Source organism: Rhea americana, unplaced genomic scaffold (genome assembly GCF_003343005.1).
Source record: "Rhea americana isolate MKP2758 unplaced genomic scaffold, rheAme1 scaffold_159, whole genome shotgun sequence".
NCBI lineage: Eukaryota > Metazoa > Chordata > Aves > Rheiformes > Rheidae > Rhea > Rhea americana.
In genome coordinates this window covers 1,844,671-1,864,842 of record NW_028185694.1, presented here as the reverse complement: position 1 = coordinate 1,864,842, position 20,172 = coordinate 1,844,671, and the positions used below count along the sequence as shown (strand labels likewise).

Here is a 20,172-nt window from a genome sequence, read left to right as displayed (position 1 = left end):
GTAGATCCTCAGGAAATAGGAGCCAGAGGCAAACTGGAAGCCAATTTGGCAATGTAAATTTATCCATAGACATGCCATTTCTTAACTTTGAGGGTAGGCTTGAGAGTGAGGTTTACTTTGAGATTAAGGACTTGATTCAGTGTACATACTTTTTGTGACATTTCAGATGCACTTGGGTTTTCTGCCTGGCTTCCTGCTGCTGCTTTGATCTCCCAAAGGACTTGTATTAATTTATAGGACCTATGTGTATTGTATTTGTAGGACTTATGCAGATACACTAGAGCATATCAAAGACCACTAAACACCTCTATGTAGACAACTGAATTGAGCCCTAAGACTCCTAAACTTGGGTTACACATGTAGACATCTACAGCTGCAACTCTTGTTAGTCAATGGAGATATAATCAGTATGGCCAGTGGAGCTAAGGGAGCAATTCAGCTAGCACTAAAGTCAATAAGCACTAGTAGCTGGTCAGCTGAATCTTCACTCAGGCTTTTAAAGGTCTCTTTTTGTATATACCCAAAAGTACTAGATTACACATGAGAATCCCGAAAAGCTCAAGCTGGTAGATATTTTCAGCATATACGTATAACAAATATATAAGATTTCATACACATTTCAATATTTCTGTCTAAGCACAGAAGATATATTAAAAACATTTCTATAAAAAAGTAGAAGACTTATAATTCTTCTCAGTAGTGCCATGCGACGGGACAAGAGGCAATGGGCACAAACTGAAACACAGGAAGTTCCGTCTGAATATGAGGAAGAATTTCTTTACTGTGAGAGTGACAGAGCCCTAGAAGAGGTTGCCCAGAGATGTTGTGCAGTCTCCTTCTCTGGAGATTTTCAAAACCCACCTGGATGCAATCCTGTGTAACGTGCTGTAGGTGACCCTGCTTGAGCAGGGGAGTTGGACTAGATGATCTCCAGAGGCCCCTTCCAAACTCAACCATTCTGTGATTCTGTGATAATTAGAGCACTCAGTCTGCCTGGCAGAACCCAATTTTTGTTCTTTTAGATGCAGTCTGCCCACAGAGTACTTCAAATACTAAGTTATTGGATATTTTGGAAGGACAGTTTGCATTTCTCCTTGCTAAAGCTGCTGTACCAATTTGATCACAAATAACTTTTGCTTGTCTTTCTGGCAAAAGGAACATTAAATTTACAATCATCTATTAGTTTTTCTTTCTGATTCCACAGTGGACCAACTCGTGTTCCTTGTTCTTCCTTATTACCTGTCATACTAGTAAAATATTTTCCTGATGCTCTGTATCATGTTTCTGCTTGTTGGACCAACTCGTGTTCCTTGTTCTTCCTTATTACCTGTCATACTAGTAAAATATTTTCCTGATGCTCTGTATCATGTTTCTGCTTGTTGGACCAACTCGTGTTCCTTGTTCTTCCTTATTACCTGTCATACTAGTAAAATATTTTCCTGATGCTCTGTATCATGTTTCTGCTTGTAGCTTGGTTTGTTCTTTGGACATCTGAAAGTCTTATTAACCGCAGGTTATGTCTACTGTTTCATTTCTGTCCCAGTATTCTCAAATATTGGACTATGTGCCTTGTATATTCCTGTCAAAAATATTTTTTTCTGTAGTTGCCTGAGATAGAAGGTATATATTTTACTGTTTGTTGGGATAGTTACATGTTCAGTTTTCCCCTAACAACTGTTCCATCCATTCATCACTTGTATTGCTGACTTATTCTATGTGGATTCAGCTACTCATTTCAGCAGGTGGACAAATGCTTTCTTAATAGATGCATCAGCAGCTACATGCTGACCAATTCTCACTGGTTCTATATACAAGACTGCATAAATATAATTTTCTCGCCTATCACCCATTCTTGACATTCTGGGTATTAATCAAACAATTTGCCTGGCTTTGGGTACTAACATTCCTGATCTGGGTACTAATCAAATGCAATAGGCCCTTCTATGTCAGCTTGCCTTTCTTCTCCCTCCCTCAGAACTCCTTCTCCATGCCTATACCTGAAGCAAACAGGTCCCTTTTACTTTCTTCATTCCACTACTGAACAGCAAGTTAACATTTTTTTCTGTGGGCCTAAACTCTACTGATTTTCTTCAAGATTGATGTCATGTTTCCCAACCCTGAAGTAAAGTTAGAAACAGAAAGTATAGCATCCAAGACATCATTGTAGACAGCATCTGACACAATATCATAGAGACATTTAGTTCATGAATGTACTGCGGTTGCTGAGCAGGTATGTTTGGCAGGTATCAATCAGGTTATATCTCTTTTAAATGTGACTATTCTGGCTTGCATTGTTGTTGACCTGTTAAGTTATTAAAGTGACTCTTTCAAAACTCACACACATGACACACATACACATGCATTTCTTGCAGAGTTTGTTGTTGGTTTGGGTTTCTCTAAACTTTGGATATCAACACAGACTTTTAAGTGTTGTCACTTCAGCTTAATATGTTTATGGTACACAACAGTACATTGCTAATAGAAAACCAGAGAGTGATGTCTCCTGAATGACTTGGTAGTCTACTTGAAAATGGCATAACTAAAGTCTCACATACTTAGTGTAAGTATGGAATAATTCTCAAACTTCCAGTTTACTTCTATAGTGGTAGAAAAACATACTAGCTGCTTTGCCAGATCATCTTCGTACCTTTATACAGTGTCCTTCTCACATTCCTTCATGCTTTTCTTGTGTCTAAAATCCAATTTTAGTGTATATAACTTTTAAATACCAAATAAACAGTGAAAATTTTCCATTTTTGTTTAAATTAAGGTGAAAATTGTTTTGAGTGAAAATGCTGAGTCACCTAGGTTTCCAAGGGATTCCTCACACAGGCCTTAAAATTAAAATATTTCCTTCCCCTTTATGTTAAAGAAGGGGAATCCGAGCATGTAGTTTTATGTTTTAAATATTGTTATTTAAAGTGTTTTTATATTGCCTCTGTAAAAAAAATTCCTCCAACCATCATCTCTAGCCTATCTGGGCCTTTTCTTTTGCATATATTAGTGTTCATATACTATCAGCTATGAGGAAGCTGATACAGCTGAACATAATCCTACAGAAGTGGCTCGTTTTCAGCCAAATTCGTCTGATCCGTACCACGGAACAACAGAGAGGAAATACATGGCCAAAAGTGAGAGACATCCCTTTTCAGCTATAACATAAGCTTAGAGCAGCTTGAGCCAGTCATGAAATCACACCCTGAGAATAGAGCTATATACAAGCTAAAAAGAAAACAAATGAAAGTAAATAATCTATTTTCATTGTTCAGTGCGTCATTCATACAAAGTTTATGTAGAACTGTAATTCAACGAAGCCCTCAGATATTTGCTTAATTTTACTGATTTCATTGATATTTGACTAAATTTAAAATCAAGTACATAGATGAGTGTTCCATGACTTGAAGCCATAGGAAAAAGAAATTTCAGTTTTCAAACAGTTTCTTGCATCATCTGAAGTGACATGCTGCAGTCTGTGACTTAAGGAAGTATTTGAGAAATATTTTCCAGAAATAGACTTTCTCTGTGCATGCACTATAGTTGTATATTTAAAAGATGCAGTGTTTCTTTATATATGGTATAATAGATGTTCTTTGTGTATCCAGCCAGTATATTGAACATAATCTCTCAAACAGTTTTGATTTCTTGTCCATTTTATACGTAAGATACATGAATAGTATACCAACACAATGCTAATGTTGCTGCATATTTAATTTCTGTTCTGTTAATTTTCCCTTCTGTTAGCAAAATAAAGTACTCAAAATACACACTTTATTTATTTTGTTATCTATATAATGCAAAAGAACTCTCCTATTTCTTACCCCCCCTTCATTCCTTCCAAAAACCAGCAACAAAATTGTTGACGTTAGTAATGCTTGAGACTGACAGATTGATACGTACCTGACCAGGAGCACCATGACCCAGCACAACACTTCTGTATTATTAAGACATAAAGTCATACCATTTATCATCGAGTATAGCAGGCACACAAATTAGAGAACAGCTTGCCAGGTTATATTGTGGTCTTATTACTTTGTTTTTGCTGTAGCTGCAGAACAGATAGCTTTGAAACCTTCCTGTGTTCTACTGTGAGAGGAGAGTGTTCATGTCACGGCGACCTGGCTGAGCTGTTCAGTTGCGAACAGTGTTGACTCAGGAGCCTTAAGTGTCCTAACCAGTTCTCCCAGCAGCAGACTCTTCTCAATCAAAAGAAGGAAATCTCCATAAAGATATGATCCCTAGCAATTACTACAGGTGTAAGATGCCCAGCAGTACAATCAAAACGTGAACCTTTAGCAGTGACTTACTGGATGTAATTGAGGACCACATGCTTTCAATACGGTACAGTATATTTTTTGTTATACAAGTAGGATTTCCATGCTGAAAAATACTGTTATGTTTAATGGCAAYATTAACATATCAGCTATAGATTCTCACACTGTCTTATATTAGTTATTGTTCAAGTGCTGTAACTGAGAGACATTTTTTAATAACTAATTTTCATGTTTTAAGTATATGCATTTGTCTGCATTTGTATGACTGATTTTCTCACAGGGAACTTTGAGATTTTTTATAAAATACAGAAGACTTTAATTTTTAAACCCATAAAAGGATAGTTCAGACTCTAGATCTCAAATTCTGTTAAATTCACTTTTTTAAGAAATGGGTGAAATTTGAGCTTTGTACTTCTTTACTTAAAATTGCTTGTTTCAGATTTCATGGTTGCACATACATGTTTACAGATTTTTCTTATTTAATATATTTTCAAAGTATAATACATGTGGAACAGATCTCCTGAGTGAGTACCTTGATGCTGAATTTTATTTTTCAATGAATTAGAAGTAACTAGAGATGTATTTGCTATCATTTGTTGTAATTCCATAGCAGTTTAGTCATAGCTGGTAAGAAGACAGTTTAGACTGCTCCCACTGTGTTTTTRTCCGCTCTTTGTTCATTATATAGAAAAAAATGATAAGTTTTAGCATGGTAGGCTCTATCAGAAGAGATCAGTGAAAATCTCTTTGAATCAGGAGCTTCGGTGTGAATGAGCTAGCGCTTCTGAACCTGTGCAGTCCATAAATATCCGTAGASAGAGACCACAGAGACCATCTGGCTAAGTCTCCGCTGCTCTGAAAGAGCAGGCTCCAAAATGTCTTTAAGCTACACATCCTGCTCTTCTTGTGTGCCTGTGGCTGCCTCAAGAACAGCTGCTGCACTGCCTCCATGAATCAACCTAGAGAGGTAGGCTTATATTAAGGAAAGAGAAAAGTCAGGTTTTGAGGATGGCTCAAATGCTAAACTTTACAGTATGTTTAGAATTACTTCCTGCATAATAGCTCTTGGATTCTGAGGAGATTCCCAAAACCGATCTCTAGCACCAGTAACCTGAAGAAACAGTAATATTGTGAAGTGTGGCGATTTCTTAAGAGTTTCCTCAGAAAAACATGCATTTCCAGATAATCCCTTTCTTTCTGGCTTACCAGTCTCCTTCCTGCTGCTTTACTAAGATCTCAGGAGGATTGTACACAAGGGTGCAGAGCAGATGTGTGAGAGGATTCTTGGAAAGAGAGTTGTATCTCTCTCCCGAGTAATAGAGAGAAAGCCTTTGCACTTACAGAGTTGGGAAAGAGAATGACCTAGACCTGTACTACTTAGGGAACATTTTTTACTAATTTTCCACTTGCCACTTTGATCATCATTTCCTCACGTTGATTTGTGGCACCCCTTTTCCTCCATTTCTCCTCCCTCTACTTGGCTTCTTCCTGCTGCTTAACAAGCTCAATTGGTTTTATGTATGTAATTCTTTTTTTAAGAGAGTTTGAAGGTGGTCTCTAAAAGAATTGCTTTCATCCACAGCCAGGAACTGATCAAAGCAACACACAAAAGCCGAATGGGAGCCAAGGCAGAGCTGCCTGACCAGCTGTAAGGTCAGGATTCTGGGCTGGAGAAATAGTAAAGTGTAGCAGTTGAGCTACAGTGGAAATTGCTGATAAAGGATTTTCTCTCTAGTAACACCTGCAAAGTTTATGAGATCCTGCAGGAAAATCAGAGAAATCTACATCAGAATACATTGTTTCCTGCAGAGAGGAATGTGAAAGCATTTACAGGATACAGTGCCATTGCCTAAATGTATTTATTGCCATAGCATATATCAGGCTTAGTCTGCTGTATTATTACGATGCTGGACTACCACCCAGATCCACATGGACTTTTCAAGAAATGGCCCCTTAGCCCAATATGCAGGATGTTAAGAAATGACATATATGAATGACTGTGGAAAGGAGGCACACCCCAAACCAGAAAAGCAAGTAAATGAAAATTGTTGTTATCATTATGRCTGAAAATAGATTTCCAGTGAAAATTATAGCTAAAAAAAAGGCTAATGATAGATTTCCAGTTACCTATAAAAAGTCCAGTTAAATTTTCTTCCAAATTCTTTTTGCTAATATGCATGTTTATCAGGCACCTGATCCCAACATTGATTTTGATTATGATTCTCTTGAACTTTGGTTAGCAACAGGAAGTAAAGCTTCCCTGAGGATTTTTTATTATGACCGGTTTGAACTTTGTCTGGCATTGTTTCTTCTATATTAAGATAAGCTAAAATAGACTACCTTTTTAAAACAAATCATTATTTTAAAATTTTCACAAAAAGTCAACTCTAATTCTGTTGGAAGCATGAAAGTTTTAAGACAAAGGAAGCTGAATTTTTCTGTATTCTTAAAGGAGGAATAAACTATGTCTTAAAATCAAAGCAACCTTTCATCCTTAAATAATTAAAGGAATCTGGTTGCAATTGGAGTTTTCTGTTTCCCCAGAAAACGACAATGTAGGCTGTCACAGCTTAGATTCCTTCTCACTAAATTGCCAACATACCGTAGCCTGGATCTCCAAACCTAATACATAGCTATATATTTTAATGAGTTTATGGCAAGTTAGATTGCTTTGAACTTAGCTGAGCTTTTTGCAGTGATTCCAGCTAAAGTTGAATTTGCTTGAGAAATTTTTAAAATGTTTTTTGTTTTTGTAGAGATATTCTGGAAGGGTTTTTTTTCATTTCCTGCAGAAAATAATGTTTTGTTGTTTTTGCTACTATTTCCCACAGGAATGACAGGTTTCTCATTGAAAAATGAACAATTTTCTCCTCAAAAATAATGCTAATTGTTTTACAGTTGAAAAATTTCATCAAAAAAAAAAAAAAAAAGAAAGAAAATATTTGGTTTTATCTGAAGTTCCCTTTCCCAATGGCCTAAAATAATTACATGAAATAATTGCATGTTAAGGGGTTATTCATTAAATAGTTTGAGTTACTATTTACTTGAAGGAAAGAAGAAAAGCAGTTACTTTTAAATAGTATTTTTACTGAGATTGTTGAACATTTACTTCACCAAATCTGTTTTTCGTCTGTTTGATATGGATCCGTGGGAATTCTTCCAAGGGCTTAGAGGGCAGTTAACAAATGGGCTTGATTTTTCAGTAGATGGGGAAAATCACATATATTTCATTTCCTTGCAGAAGTGTCGGTATTAATCTTTGCAGCAATCTCCTGATAAGAAACACATCTCATTATTTACTTATGAAGTGAGTGAGAAAACTGATTTCAGTGATTACAATAAAAGCAATTTGATTTGGAATTTAAAGTTGCCAAAAAGCATGGTGATTACTTCCCACTTCTGAGCTCGTCTTCCTGGTGCACTTGAAAGCTTGGCCCCTCGCAGTCTGAACTCGCGTTCCAAGAACCTGTTGCTTGGAAACATGAGGCAGTGGAGGAAATCATTTCACAGTTAGTGCAGGAGAAATCCTGTGACTGCAGCCACCCTGATTTTCAAAATCAAAATAAGAGGTAAAAATTAAAAGCAGGAGCAAAAGGAAAAGAGAGCAGCGRTAGAGATCTGAGTAGTCCTTTTGCAGTATATTGTCTTTATGGAAACAGTAGCAGAATTGTTCTTGGCTGTATAGAGATGGTAGGATTATGTTCTCTGTGACCTGTCATCAGCCTTAATCAGAGTGTCTGTGTTTAATCATGAACTACTTTCCAAAATGGCATTATTAGGAAACCATTAAGTTTAATTTGATCTGGCTTGTAGATAACATTTCTTATATAATTTAGCAAGAGATATATGAGCTCTAAGATCTGGTAACAGAAAAGGAGCTGGGATTCCTGGCGGAGATAGCTGTGGTTTAAGTTAAAGCTTTAATGTTGCTTTTAAAATATAATGGCCAAATGGGGCCTAGTTAACTGCTATAACCTTATTCATATGTGAAACRTAAATTGAATATAGACTTTTAAATGACTTGACAGCTTTATTTCTCTGGAACAAATTGCTTCAGTAGAGAAGTAGATTTCAACCAGCAGATTTATAAGTGACTACTGGTATTAATTTTATTAGCACTATAGAGCTGAGCTAAACAGATGATCATCATTTTATTTCTCAGCAACTTTTGAAGTGTCAAAATTTTTCATGCCAAGTAAGACTAACAGCAAAAAGTCAAACCCTTTTGAAAATTGTGATGAAAAGCATAAAAATAACTAAAAATTGATCTGGAAGTGATCTCAAATGAAAAAAAAATGTATTTTAAATGTTTCCCATATTCTGAYATTATGTCATAACCATCTCTCTTCCCAGCCCTTTTTTCTCCTAAGGCATTCTGCATAGCATTTTGGCACCTTGTTTTTGAGGCTATTAGGAGAGACATAATACATAATATCATGGATGTGGCCTGTGGGCCTCAGGAACATAGAATGGTCCTTAACCCATTTTATTTATTTGTGAAGAAGTAAACTGTGTGTTACTTGCTCCTAAAACAGGCTATGAATCTTAGTAAGGAAGCATTCTGCTGTGTATTGGATACTGCTGAGTCTTTGGGAGGGGAATGATTAGCAGTGAGAGAGTCTTTTAATTCCCCTGAATTAAGTTTCTGTTATAAACCATGGGAATGGATTTACCACACAACATCACCTTTACACTAGACAATATTAATGTAGAAGTTACAAAGTAATGCATTCTTACAAATCCAAAGATTAGGAAAGCTGTGTTGATATTCAGAGATAGCTTTAGAGAAATAAAAGAATAAAACACAAGTCATTTCCAAAATCTTCTCTGTCTGTGTTGTCCAGCCAAAAAAAAAATATATATGATTACATAGCCTTGTGGCTGAATTTAATCCACATGGAAGATATTATACTGTTCATCAATACCATTGGAGGGGATCAGTTTTGTTTTATCTCCATATATACTTATCTTTTTTTAAGATATATTTAAATACAAGTCTCTGCCCTATGATTTCTTGTATACCGTAACTTAATCAGATTGTTATTTTTAATATAAGTTTTCAAAGATTATTAGGGACTTTTCCTAACTTTAGAAGTATTGATGGACTTTGAATGTTGCTAGATTGATCTAACTCATATTSAGAGAGCACAAAGAAGTAACAGCTTGTTCAGCACTGGACTGTGAACAAAATGTTAACCTGCAGTATAGAATGCTTTCTCTTCTCATTCAAATTTTAATACATAATCTTTTGGATTATGCCCATATCTTAAGCCCATAATTTATACAAACAAACTGATAACCTCGTTTTGTGCAAGTGAAGAACTGCCTCTTGACTGAAATGGGACAAAGTGGTATCAAATTACTTTGGAATATTATTGGGCTTGGAGACCTCTTACCGTTCTTCTCTAAAAAAGAATGATAATGTTAGAAATTACTCTACTAGTCCATTTCAAAAGTATTGAAGATGGCTGCTCAAACTGAGAAAAATATATCCATTGCTGTGCTGAGTTTTGCACTAATATGAGCAGCTTCCGTATTGTCAATGTCTAAAATAGCTAGAAATACCCCAGGAATCCAGAATTTTTTCATGTTGTCTGAGAAGAGTAAATGAATAYGGTTAGGATTCTGAATTTAAAATTAAATAAAATAGTAGTGCTTCAGTTATTGTTAGCCCCTATCATGACATTACTTTCCATTTTCTATCACAGAATACTTCTCATCATGCAAGATTCGTATCTTGAAGAAGTAATGCCAATGAAATATTACAAAGCAAAAAATGTACACCTTAAGATAAAATTGTTCCTGTAATAATTTACAAGTCCTATGTAAGATTGAATTTGCTATTTGGAYGTCATCTTCAAAAGCTGGGGGTATATATCCTGCTTCTTCCCTTCAGRCCGCTCAACTAAAGTAGTTAACTATGGCTAATTTCGCACTTAGATCCTTTGATGACTTTTTCAAGCTTTATTTTCTTAACACAGCAGTCATATTTTTTAAAATTTTTCTTAGTTTCTGCTGAAGACAGATTTTCTTTAGCAGTCTATTTGAATGAGAATTACCAAAATCCTTAGGTTAAGCTCCATGCTCTGAAGTCCATGGCTTTCCTGAGGATACGTGGTCTGTCYTAGGTGTACGGTAATTTTTGTGCAGAGTTCCTGTGCTAGGGCTTTAGTCTTCGCAAAATCCTAGTGCTCGTTAATGATCTTTCTTGCAGACAACTACTCCAAAGAGTCACCAGTGTGTTACACTCTTCCATTAACCAACAGGGCTTTCCCCAAACACTCCACTCTAGGTACCAGCACTGTATGTCCGATTGCTTCTGGCAATCCCCTTGAATTAATATGACCATTGAACTCCTTTTTTAAATCACAGCAGCTGCAGTGCAAAGTCATAACAGAATAGTGCAGGTAGTTTGCTTCTTCCTCAGAATYTGAGTAAGGAGAGACTAAACTGCATTTGAACTTGAATTTGAGTCTAYGTCTGACAGACAAAAACATTAACCCTTAATCAGATTCCTGCTTTTCCTCATCAGGTAATCACTGTTTAYCAGCAGGGATCCTAACTATTCCTTGTTGGGAAGTTGAGGGCTGTTCCCTTTAGACTAACACAGACCTTTTACTCATTTTTGGAGGCCTGGGCTTGGCATCTCTATTTAGCAGCATTATCCATGAGTTTCCACTACATTGCCCTGAGCTGCTTCATTTGTATCTGCAATTGTTTCTTAGGTACTGATGTGCTTCAGTGTGTTTTAATTCTTCTTTTATCTTGGTTTTAAGCAGTTCTTCTAGGTTTTCCTTTTTTTCCTYTGTAGTGGATAGTATTTTTCCCTGCATGCTCTCCATGGAAACTGACTGGGTGATAMGGAGGTACTCTTTGATTTATCTGTAGTTGAGGTCGAGGGCTATCCTGCTGTTGCACTATTTTGTTTTGTTTTGTTTTTAATAGATCTGGTCACTGTCTATGTTCATGGCTTGAAAATTCACAAGCATTTGAAACCTTACCCTGTGCCACCCACTTGTATCCAAGAGAGACATAAATCTGGGCTGAGAACGCTGAGTTCATTGAAGCAGGAAAATAGGGCTCAAAGCCTTTGCTTCCTGGTGCCAAGGAGTCAGCAATTTACCATTCAGGTAGCACAGTCTGARCAGCTTTAAAGAAAAGAGGGAATGCAAACCATCTCAGAATTAGTGAGAAACAGCTTCTCCCTTTCTTGTTTGATAGAAGTCATCTCTTCTGCAGCTTGGAGAATTAATGGGGCTCAGAATGGCAAGGGCTGATGCTGGCAAAAAAGCTCCTGCAATACACATTTTCTGGTTCCAGTGGTGTCTGACAATGTAAAATGGCTCTAAAACATTCATCACATCTTCCAATGCATGTTCCTGACTTTATGACTGTGCCCAGGCTGTTTTGTAAGGTAGTTCAATGGTGTATGATTGTAAGATCCCTCAGATACCACACATGTATGAAAGCTAACCATGGTATACATATCCAGAAAGTATGTTTTTATTTCATTGTATAAATCCTTTTAGGTAAGTAAATTAGCATTGCAATGGAAAAACAAAAATGCTTATGTTGCACAGGATTTGAGGATCTCCACCTTGCATAGCTAGCTTAATCTTTTACTGATTACTTATCTGTTGTGTCAGGTCGAACTATATGATGCTTCTTTCTCGAATACTCAGTGTTAGAAGGAGGATTTCTGTGTTGCCCACCAGTGGGCTCTAGAAATYCTGATGTATATTTAGTTCCCAGTAAATGGTATATCTATTCTATTCATTCCTCATTGCATAAAGCAGTTGTGGGAACAAATTTATGTAATAGTGCTTTTAAATTGTCTCAAAATGTTGTAGCTTGCTCTTGATTAATAGTAGCTTTATAATGAATTCAGTAAAGAAATTTGACATGGATTTAAAATCTTTCTGTTTTTCATGTGCTTTAATTAAGCTTTTCAAGAAGTAAGTAAGTTTGAAAATCATCCATCCATTCCCTGCATAGTTTKTAACCAGATATACCAGTTTCCTTGGCATGGTCATGTTGAAAATAGGCAAAATCCAGGCCTGAGTAAGGCAGGCCTTTGTCGCTGCAGTCAAAGTTTTTGGATATTATCTGAAACCTGTATCAGTGTATTTTTTAAGTGCAAAAAGTCTTTTGGATGTTTTGCATTCTTTCTTGTTTTGACTCTATGTTTGAATAAAGCAGACTCTAAAAAWGTTTGTGAAATGGATGATAGCTGAATGCCCTTTCCGTACCTGAAGGCGTGTCTTTGAACGTTAGCGTGCTGGGAGCACGTTCATGCGTTTTTGTTTTTCTTTTTAGTCCAGAATTTTCAAGACTGTGACAGACAGTCATACAGAACCATGTTGCTAAGGACAATATYGATGTCAGGCTTTCCCCATGGTGTTCAGCAGTGTTTGGTGTAAGTGAAGAAGTAGTTAAAATAGTTCAGAACAAAAAGAGTCAGAGAGCATTCTTATTAATAAGGAAACTGTCATCTGCTCTTAGAGTGAATTAAGAGGCATCTTTACTTCCACGTTAGCACTGAAGATAGCTAACCTGCTTTGCAGCTTCCCATTTACCCTTCAGCAAACCGATACATTATTAATTTCATCAGTGCTACCCATTACAATTTTGTGTTTCTTTTTGTGTACATGTATATGCTTAGATGTTTTGTCAGTATTGCCTGTTTCTTCTCTAGATCATCTTCTTAGATGCTACCTGCACTGTTTTCTGATTCTTATTTTGCTTCCATTAATACTGTTTCTAATCTTAATGATACACACAAAATTATATAAAGATATGATTATAGAGATAAAATGYGCTTTGTAAAGTTATAAAAAGATATCCAAATCAGACAAATTTGTATCTTGTTCCTTTTGAACTTCTTTTTCTGTCAAGAGTGGTATGTGGCTTAGCTTGTTCAAAGTAGTTTTTCTTTTGCTTGGGTGATTCCTACAGGATGCTTTCCAACAGGCTCATTTCCCAAGCAGTATCCAGTGCCAAGGAGGGGCTGTTCAGTGTTTAGGAATTACTGCTACAAACAGGAAGTGTTTCATGCTTTCTATTCACAGTTACTTGAGGAGGGAAAGGACATGGGGCCCAGGGCAAGAGCTACTTTGTAATAGAAAAAGAAAGCTGACATGGCAATGAAAGCTGACATACTGTGGAAAGCAGGCACGGTTAAGTACGTGGGAAGTAAACTACTGGGATATTCAGCTGGATCAGACTGACTCCTCAATGACAAAATGAGTAACTTACGCAATTTCACTGAAAATGAAAGCCTTATAATTAATTGGAAAATCAAATAGGTAATGGATATATCTCATTCCAAAAAACCCTGCTTGCTTTCAAGAAAAAAGTATTGTTTGAGGTGGGAAGGAAAAAGTCATTATCTTTTACAAGATCTGTGTTAGAGCAATGCTATATTATTTATGAAGCAACAGCTCTAAAAGATATCTGCTTCAGCTACGAGTTTTCAGCATGATGGGCCATACAAGGATAAATACCACAAAACTGCTATTCCCAGAATCTTTTTTTTTTCTCTGTTCAAATACTGTGAAACAAAAAGCCTGTTTTATAGATGAGATTGCTGGCTATTGAAAATACATCTCCTCAATTGCTATATAAGAGAAGGAATTACTAGAAGCAGATTTCTAGCCACATCTTCAAGAAGGTGTCAAAGCTTGCTGCCTTTCTACTGAATTACAGAAAGCTGTAACTTCCTGTAATTTACCAGCAGGATCTGCTCACTGACTGCTGCAGTCAATGTTCTTTTCCTTTGCCTTTCTTTGTGGACAATGAAGCTTCTTTCTTTCATGGGAAAGGTTATAGTCTGACATCAACATGCAGTGATTGACTTCAGAGTACTAAAATTTTTCCTTCTCTCTCTTTCTTTTTTGTTATTATTTTTTTTTTTTGGAGAAGATGGGAAATTCTTATGCTGGTCAGCTCAAGACTACAAGATTTGAAGAAGTGCTGCATAATTCTATTGAGGCCTCTCTCCGTTCAAACAACCTAGTTCCCAGACCAATCTTTTCTCAATTGTATTTGGAAGCTGAGCAGCAACTTTCTTCAGCAGAAGGTAGGACATTGTGGAATTTATGTTTCTGCTCAAAAACAATCCTGCATTTTGATCTCCCAAAAGTCAGCATGAATATTTCAAATTAGAATGCAGAGAAACTAAAATATTCRAAGTTTTTTTGTGAACACTTAACAATCTACAGATATTTATTTATTCTCTTATTTATTTGTTCATTAGAATTTGATTAAACACGAACTATGCATTGTCTTTTATTGTGATAAAATTAAGTCATTTTGCTTGTTCAGTTTTATTGATGCGTAGATTGAAGTACTATGATTATTATGTGAAATGTGGGAAAATTTGGAACATGTTTCTGTTTTTCTATAATTTGCCGTATATTACTGAAAGTTACACCATAAATGATGGTAAAAAAATGCGAGAGATTTGTAAATGAAATATGCTAAGAGTAATTTTCATTATGAAGAAATATAGCAGAAATATTTGTAGCCTCCTTACTGAGAAGGTTTATAATTATTTTAGCCATGTTTTAATTACTGCATGGGTGCAAAGGTAAAAATTTAGACTGTGTTCTCCAGTAAACCCTGCTCAAGTTGGTGTTKTTTAGTACAAAGGTTTTCTCAGTGAATTTTTGTGTGTGTTTAGAGAAGCCTGTTTTTCTGAGTTTCATTTGCTCTTTATTTTTTCTTGAAAGCAGTATTGTTTAGATGAACTAGGAAGATCTGACAAGAAAACTCATTATATAACTTGGTGTTTTAATATGCTCTTAGAGGTAGGAATCTGGAGGTAAAATGTGAGGTTATTAGTGAGTTTACTGGTGTGTGGAGAAAACTGACTTGCTGGTGCAAGGGTATATTTAATAATTTAACTGGTTACTTACCCATTCTTGTCATCAGGGTGATGTTTCATTTCTTTTACCCAGGTCTATAAATCCTTTCATAGCTTACTAAAGATAGTTTAGATAAATATATAATGAAAGGTATATAATGGGTAATACTCCACAGTAACAGAAAAAAACAATAATCAACCTAAGAAATGATAGGTGGATAAAAATATTTTGCAAAGATTCAACTCTTTACTAGTACTTCATTTTAAATGCTGAGAAATTTCCCTGGAGAAAGAGATCTGCCCACAGCTCACACATCATGAGCCATAGCTTTTTTTTTCCTGCTCGCCCAGGACGCGGAAATAACCGTGCGCTTCTCGTTCAGCGCGTCCCCGCTCCCGCTCCCGCTCCCGCTCCCGCTCCCGCTCCCGCTCCCGCTCCCGCTCCCGCCGCTTTCTCCCCGCCGCCGCTGATTCGCCGCCCTGAGGCCTCACCAACTTTCTCCCCGGCGCCCGGCTGTGATGTCACAGACGGGACTGTGACGTCGGCGGGCAGAGTCGATACATTGTTTAGGAACAGCGGCGCTAGTTCGCACCCGGGCGGCTCGCTCCGCGCCCAGCGTTCCGCGCCGCTRGGGGCTCATCCCGTTTTCTTTGCGGTTAACGGGAACGGAACTGAATTGGAGTTAATTAGAAGTCTCACGCCAGCTTAGTGAAGCACATTCCTTTCATGAAAGCTTTAGTCTGGAGGAACTCTGAAGGAACGTTTCGTGGGGTTTTTCCTAGGTTGTTCCTCAGGTGGGAGAGGTCTGCATGCTGGCGTCATACAGGCTACCCTCGCTGTAAATTGGATTTTTCACTTCTAGCTACGTGAATCCCTGTGCCCTGAGGGTTAGGAGGCGACAGAAGCACAGTGACATCCTTGGGATCTTGTATAAGCTCTTGACCTCCCCTCTCGTTTTTATCTTTCCCTGACCCTGGCATTCTGACATGTGGATGTATTACTTGGACTATCCCTGGTCATAGCTGCCTTCATCCTCAGTACAGCAAGTGGCTTCCTATAGTGGGGCAGCCAATATAAATGATTTAGGAAGGTAATGCACTGAGTCAGTGCAACCCAAATGTTCTGACTTTCCGTTTTGTGGACTGCTAATATGTTATAAATGTACCATGGGTAGATAGATACATAGGTGCAGAATTGTTTCTAAGATAATGGCTTTTCATATAGAACAGTAATAGCCATTAAATGAATAATCACCAATGTTTCTGTACCATATATGAGGTTTTTCAAATTGCAATCTTTATTTTTAAGAGGATAAGTTTCTACACTAAAACCAATTTATCTTGTTCATCATAGTATTTGTCAAAAAAGCCCGATCACTGGGAAGTGAGGCTGATATTATAAATTTTTGTTGCTGATGATGTTAAAATACCAAAATTGTTGAAGAGCCTGACAATTGAATATATAGTCAATTCAAGAAAAAGATCAGTTGGAAATAATTTCAGAAGCTTTGTCAATCCCCAGTTGTAACTTGTCATTATGTCTAGTTTTATCATATTTTTTTGTTTAAAAATATTTTTCTATCTCCTTATGAAACTAGCCTAATAAAATTACATATCAGTCATACCTAAAACAATTTATTTTTGCAGAAGAGACTATAGTGTGTCCAGAAACAAGTTAAAACAAGTTATTGGTCCCTCCTGGTCTAGATTTTACATTTTTTTGCAGTGAGTTTGTGAACATGTGTTTTGCAGTGAGTATGATTTTCCAATCTACATGTTCTAGATTTGCAAAATCATACTTATTRTAAACCTATGCCTTTATATAATTGCATTTATCTATAAAATTAATTGTAACTATGTACATTAAAAATACCACCTTCGTCTAAAATGGTTTAGACATAATGTTGAATCTCCTTGGTTCCAAAACAGTATGTTATTTTATTCTGTTTTTTCCCCTTTATTCCTATTATTGACATATTGTCTCTGTTCTCTAGTACTAGCAGATTCATGGGGCTCTTAAAGTAGTCCAAAGCCATTATTTTAGCAGTCCTCTTGCTGTATTTTTAATTTTAGCAAAAAGGCTGCAGTGTACTGTGATGTCACTCTTCTTACATTTCTTATGAGGGTCTTCTAAAGTTTTCTTAATTTTTGTAGCTGTCAGAACTGCAGAGAAAACCTGAAAATGCCTGTTAATGCTCAGGATGTTCAAGAACTTTCTAGGAATGTGCATTAAAAATTCTTTACAATAGATAGCAAAATTATTTGGCTGTAACAGGTTTAGATTTTTTTCCGTATCTTGGTTTATCTGTTTATTACTGTATAAATTGCAAATTAAAACTGAGTCTCTATTGCCATCTATTAGAAGCCAGTACCTGGAAATCAGAGAGGCTTGCAACTAAGAAACTCCACAAATAACCCTAAGCTGGCTTGACAGCTGATGTAAATTGGTAAAGCTCCATTGCCCTACAATGATTTGCCACAGCTGAACATGTGGCAGTTTGAAGAAGAAACATTAAAACAAGTGCACAGTGGAACTGTCTCTTAAAAATAGTTAGCCTTACCTCTGCTCCTGAAAAGATCTGATTACAAGATCTAATTCTTCACTTCTGAAAGCAAAACCACATTCAAATCAAAATCACATTCACCGTCCTTGATTTTCTGATCACATCTTATTTCTCAAATGCAAAAGATTTCTAATGGATTTTCCTCTCATGCACCTAGATGCAGTTGGGTGCMATCTGAGAGATGAGAATGTAATGTTGATTTCAAAAGTTAGTGACAAACATTTTTGTATATTATGTGTTAGCCTCCAAAACCCTACACCATTGATACCACTGGGCCTTTAGCAGGATGGGAACTGGCTTCACAAAACAACAGAGAGCAATTGGATCTGCTGCAATGTGATTGTTCCTTCCTTGATCTGCATTTAGGGATGGTTATGTGTTCATGGGTAMAGTATATTTTATAGCTGTTGATTTAAGCCCCGGATCCTGCAATCAGTATGGGAGTAATATTAGTCCTATAAATAATTCCAATAAGAGAAGATTGTATGTATATTGAAATGTTTGCAGAGGTTAACTTATATTTTGCATTTTACCATAGGGAGATAAGAATATTAGTTGTGAAATTTCTTAATCAAGGTACCACAATGATAATTACAACTGTATAGATTTACAGGTCCAATAGATCCTTTGTGGAAGCTGAGAAGTATTTATTTAAAAAAAGGTAATGGTGTGCTAATCTATCTATGAATAGATTTAAATTCAATAAAACTATGCACAAAATCTTCACAGTATGGTTTAATGGCACTTTATCAAGTTACATCAGCAGATTGCCTAGTTCTGTAAAGAGCTATGATTGTGAGTCCACTTTTACCATTGTCTTGTCTCTGGTTTTCAGTGCTTGATTTTGTGTTCTTTTTGGACTGCCCGAGAAAAGAAGATGCAGAACAGAAACATGCAAATACACAATTCTTTCAAGGGGCCCTATTTTAAAAATAAAAGGGAGGCAATTTCTTAAATATTCACTGAAATGTGAGTTTTGATGTCTAACCAGAAGCTGCGGATCTATTTTAAAACAAGCAGCAGAAGTCCTAGTGATGGCTAGTAGATGTGACAGCAGCTATTTCTTTTGTATTTGCTCTTATACTCTTTTCATTCTTGATCTGAAAGAGGTGTAGCTTTCCTCTTCCTTAATCTCTGCTTCCAATTCTTATCTCTGTTTCTCTTTTGATGAKAAATTAACTGTTACGGCTGAACCAACCCAACGGTTTACCACTGAAAAGTGGGACATCCTACCTCTGCTGTCTGCACTTCTAGCCATTTGTTCCCATCTTCTCCCTTTGCATCAATTTTGGCATTTTTTGAATCTTACTTTGAGCTAATTCCATAGATAAATTGAACAAAAAAAACTTTTCATTTTTGTTTGATGCTGATTTTGATGCTTTTGTTTCTGCTGAGTTAGCAAGCTGAAATAGCTAGACACAGACTCCGGAAAGTGTCAGAGCTAGCACAGAGAGAAAAGAAGGAACCTGATGGGTGCAAGTGTGGAGAAAGAGGAGAGCCAAACTTGCCCCTTTTTGGTTGCACCTAGATACTAATTGTGCTTAAGTCATAACACATAACTTTTTCCTGACTTAAATAATAAAAATTGTGACCTTTACTTTTTCCTTTGTTCACTTTTGGCTTTTTTGTCTTTGGAGTACTCCCATAAAGTGGCGTTGTTTAACATTCTCTCCTTATCTGTGTGCCAGAGCTCAAGCTTGCTGTTGAGATACTTAAAAGTAAACATTCCCTTCAAATATTCTTCTAGATTGAGGTGGAATTCTTAATAACCTTCAGAGGCAAGTTTCCAAACTACAGATTTTCTTTCTTCAGCCTCCTTCCTTACTACTCATTTATTCTGTAGTATTTGTTTAACTGATTCTACATTCATTTCTCAATAAAAGCTATTTTAAGGGGGGTCRTGGAAAAAAAAACTTTGATGAATATCCTATTCTGAGTGCCTAATTCAAAGTAGGTTAAAACAACAAAACTGTAAACAGTTGACATTGAGCTTTGGGGGATGACTGCTTTGTTGTCTTTCTTTTTAAAGACTAAAAGCTGGAAGCAGAGAAGACTGTAGGAGCCTAACTGCTATTTTAGTTGCACAAATCTGTACAGGTATTCAGCTTCTGATCCTCACCACCTCACCTCATCACCAAACTATGTCAGTTAGGTCTCTCTGTTTGCTGAAGGCATGTCGCTATAGTAATATCAAGAAGCTAGAATCCTAGGACGGAAGCTCCACTGGTATCCACTACATACTTTTCTCCTGTCTTTGCCATATGTGATGCTGGATCTGGTCTGAAATTTTTCTTAGTCCTGTCCACAGAGGTGTTCTTCCCATTTACAATTTAACTGCACTCTTCAGCTTACCAGAGTTTTCCCACTTGCCAGGAATGTCCTAGCCAAGGAGAGGATAGTCATTGCTCAGTATGTTCTGCTGGAGCTGTTCTATTATGCAGGAAAAGTGACTGTCCGATGAGTACAGAGAGAG

The 20,172-nt window shown here is 36.7% G+C and overlaps 1 protein-coding gene across 5 annotated transcripts in view; it reads left to right on the top strand.

The window, feature by feature from the left end:
• The window catches only part of GREB1 (growth regulating estrogen receptor binding 1), a 105,222-nt gene that overhangs the window by 28,052 nt on the left and 56,998 nt on the right, over positions 1 to 20,172 (top strand). For 4 of the 5 annotated variants that reach the window (XM_085299982.1, XM_085299984.1, XM_085299985.1 and 1 more), the window contains exon 2: positions 14,193 to 14,349. In XM_085299982.1, coding sequence (XP_085156108.1) covers positions 14,193 to 14,349 — 157 coding nt within the window. Of the gene's footprint in view, positions 1 to 14,189; positions 14,350 to 20,172 lie in introns of all 5 variants that reach the window. The other variant, XM_085299983.1, reaches the window with a different exon arrangement.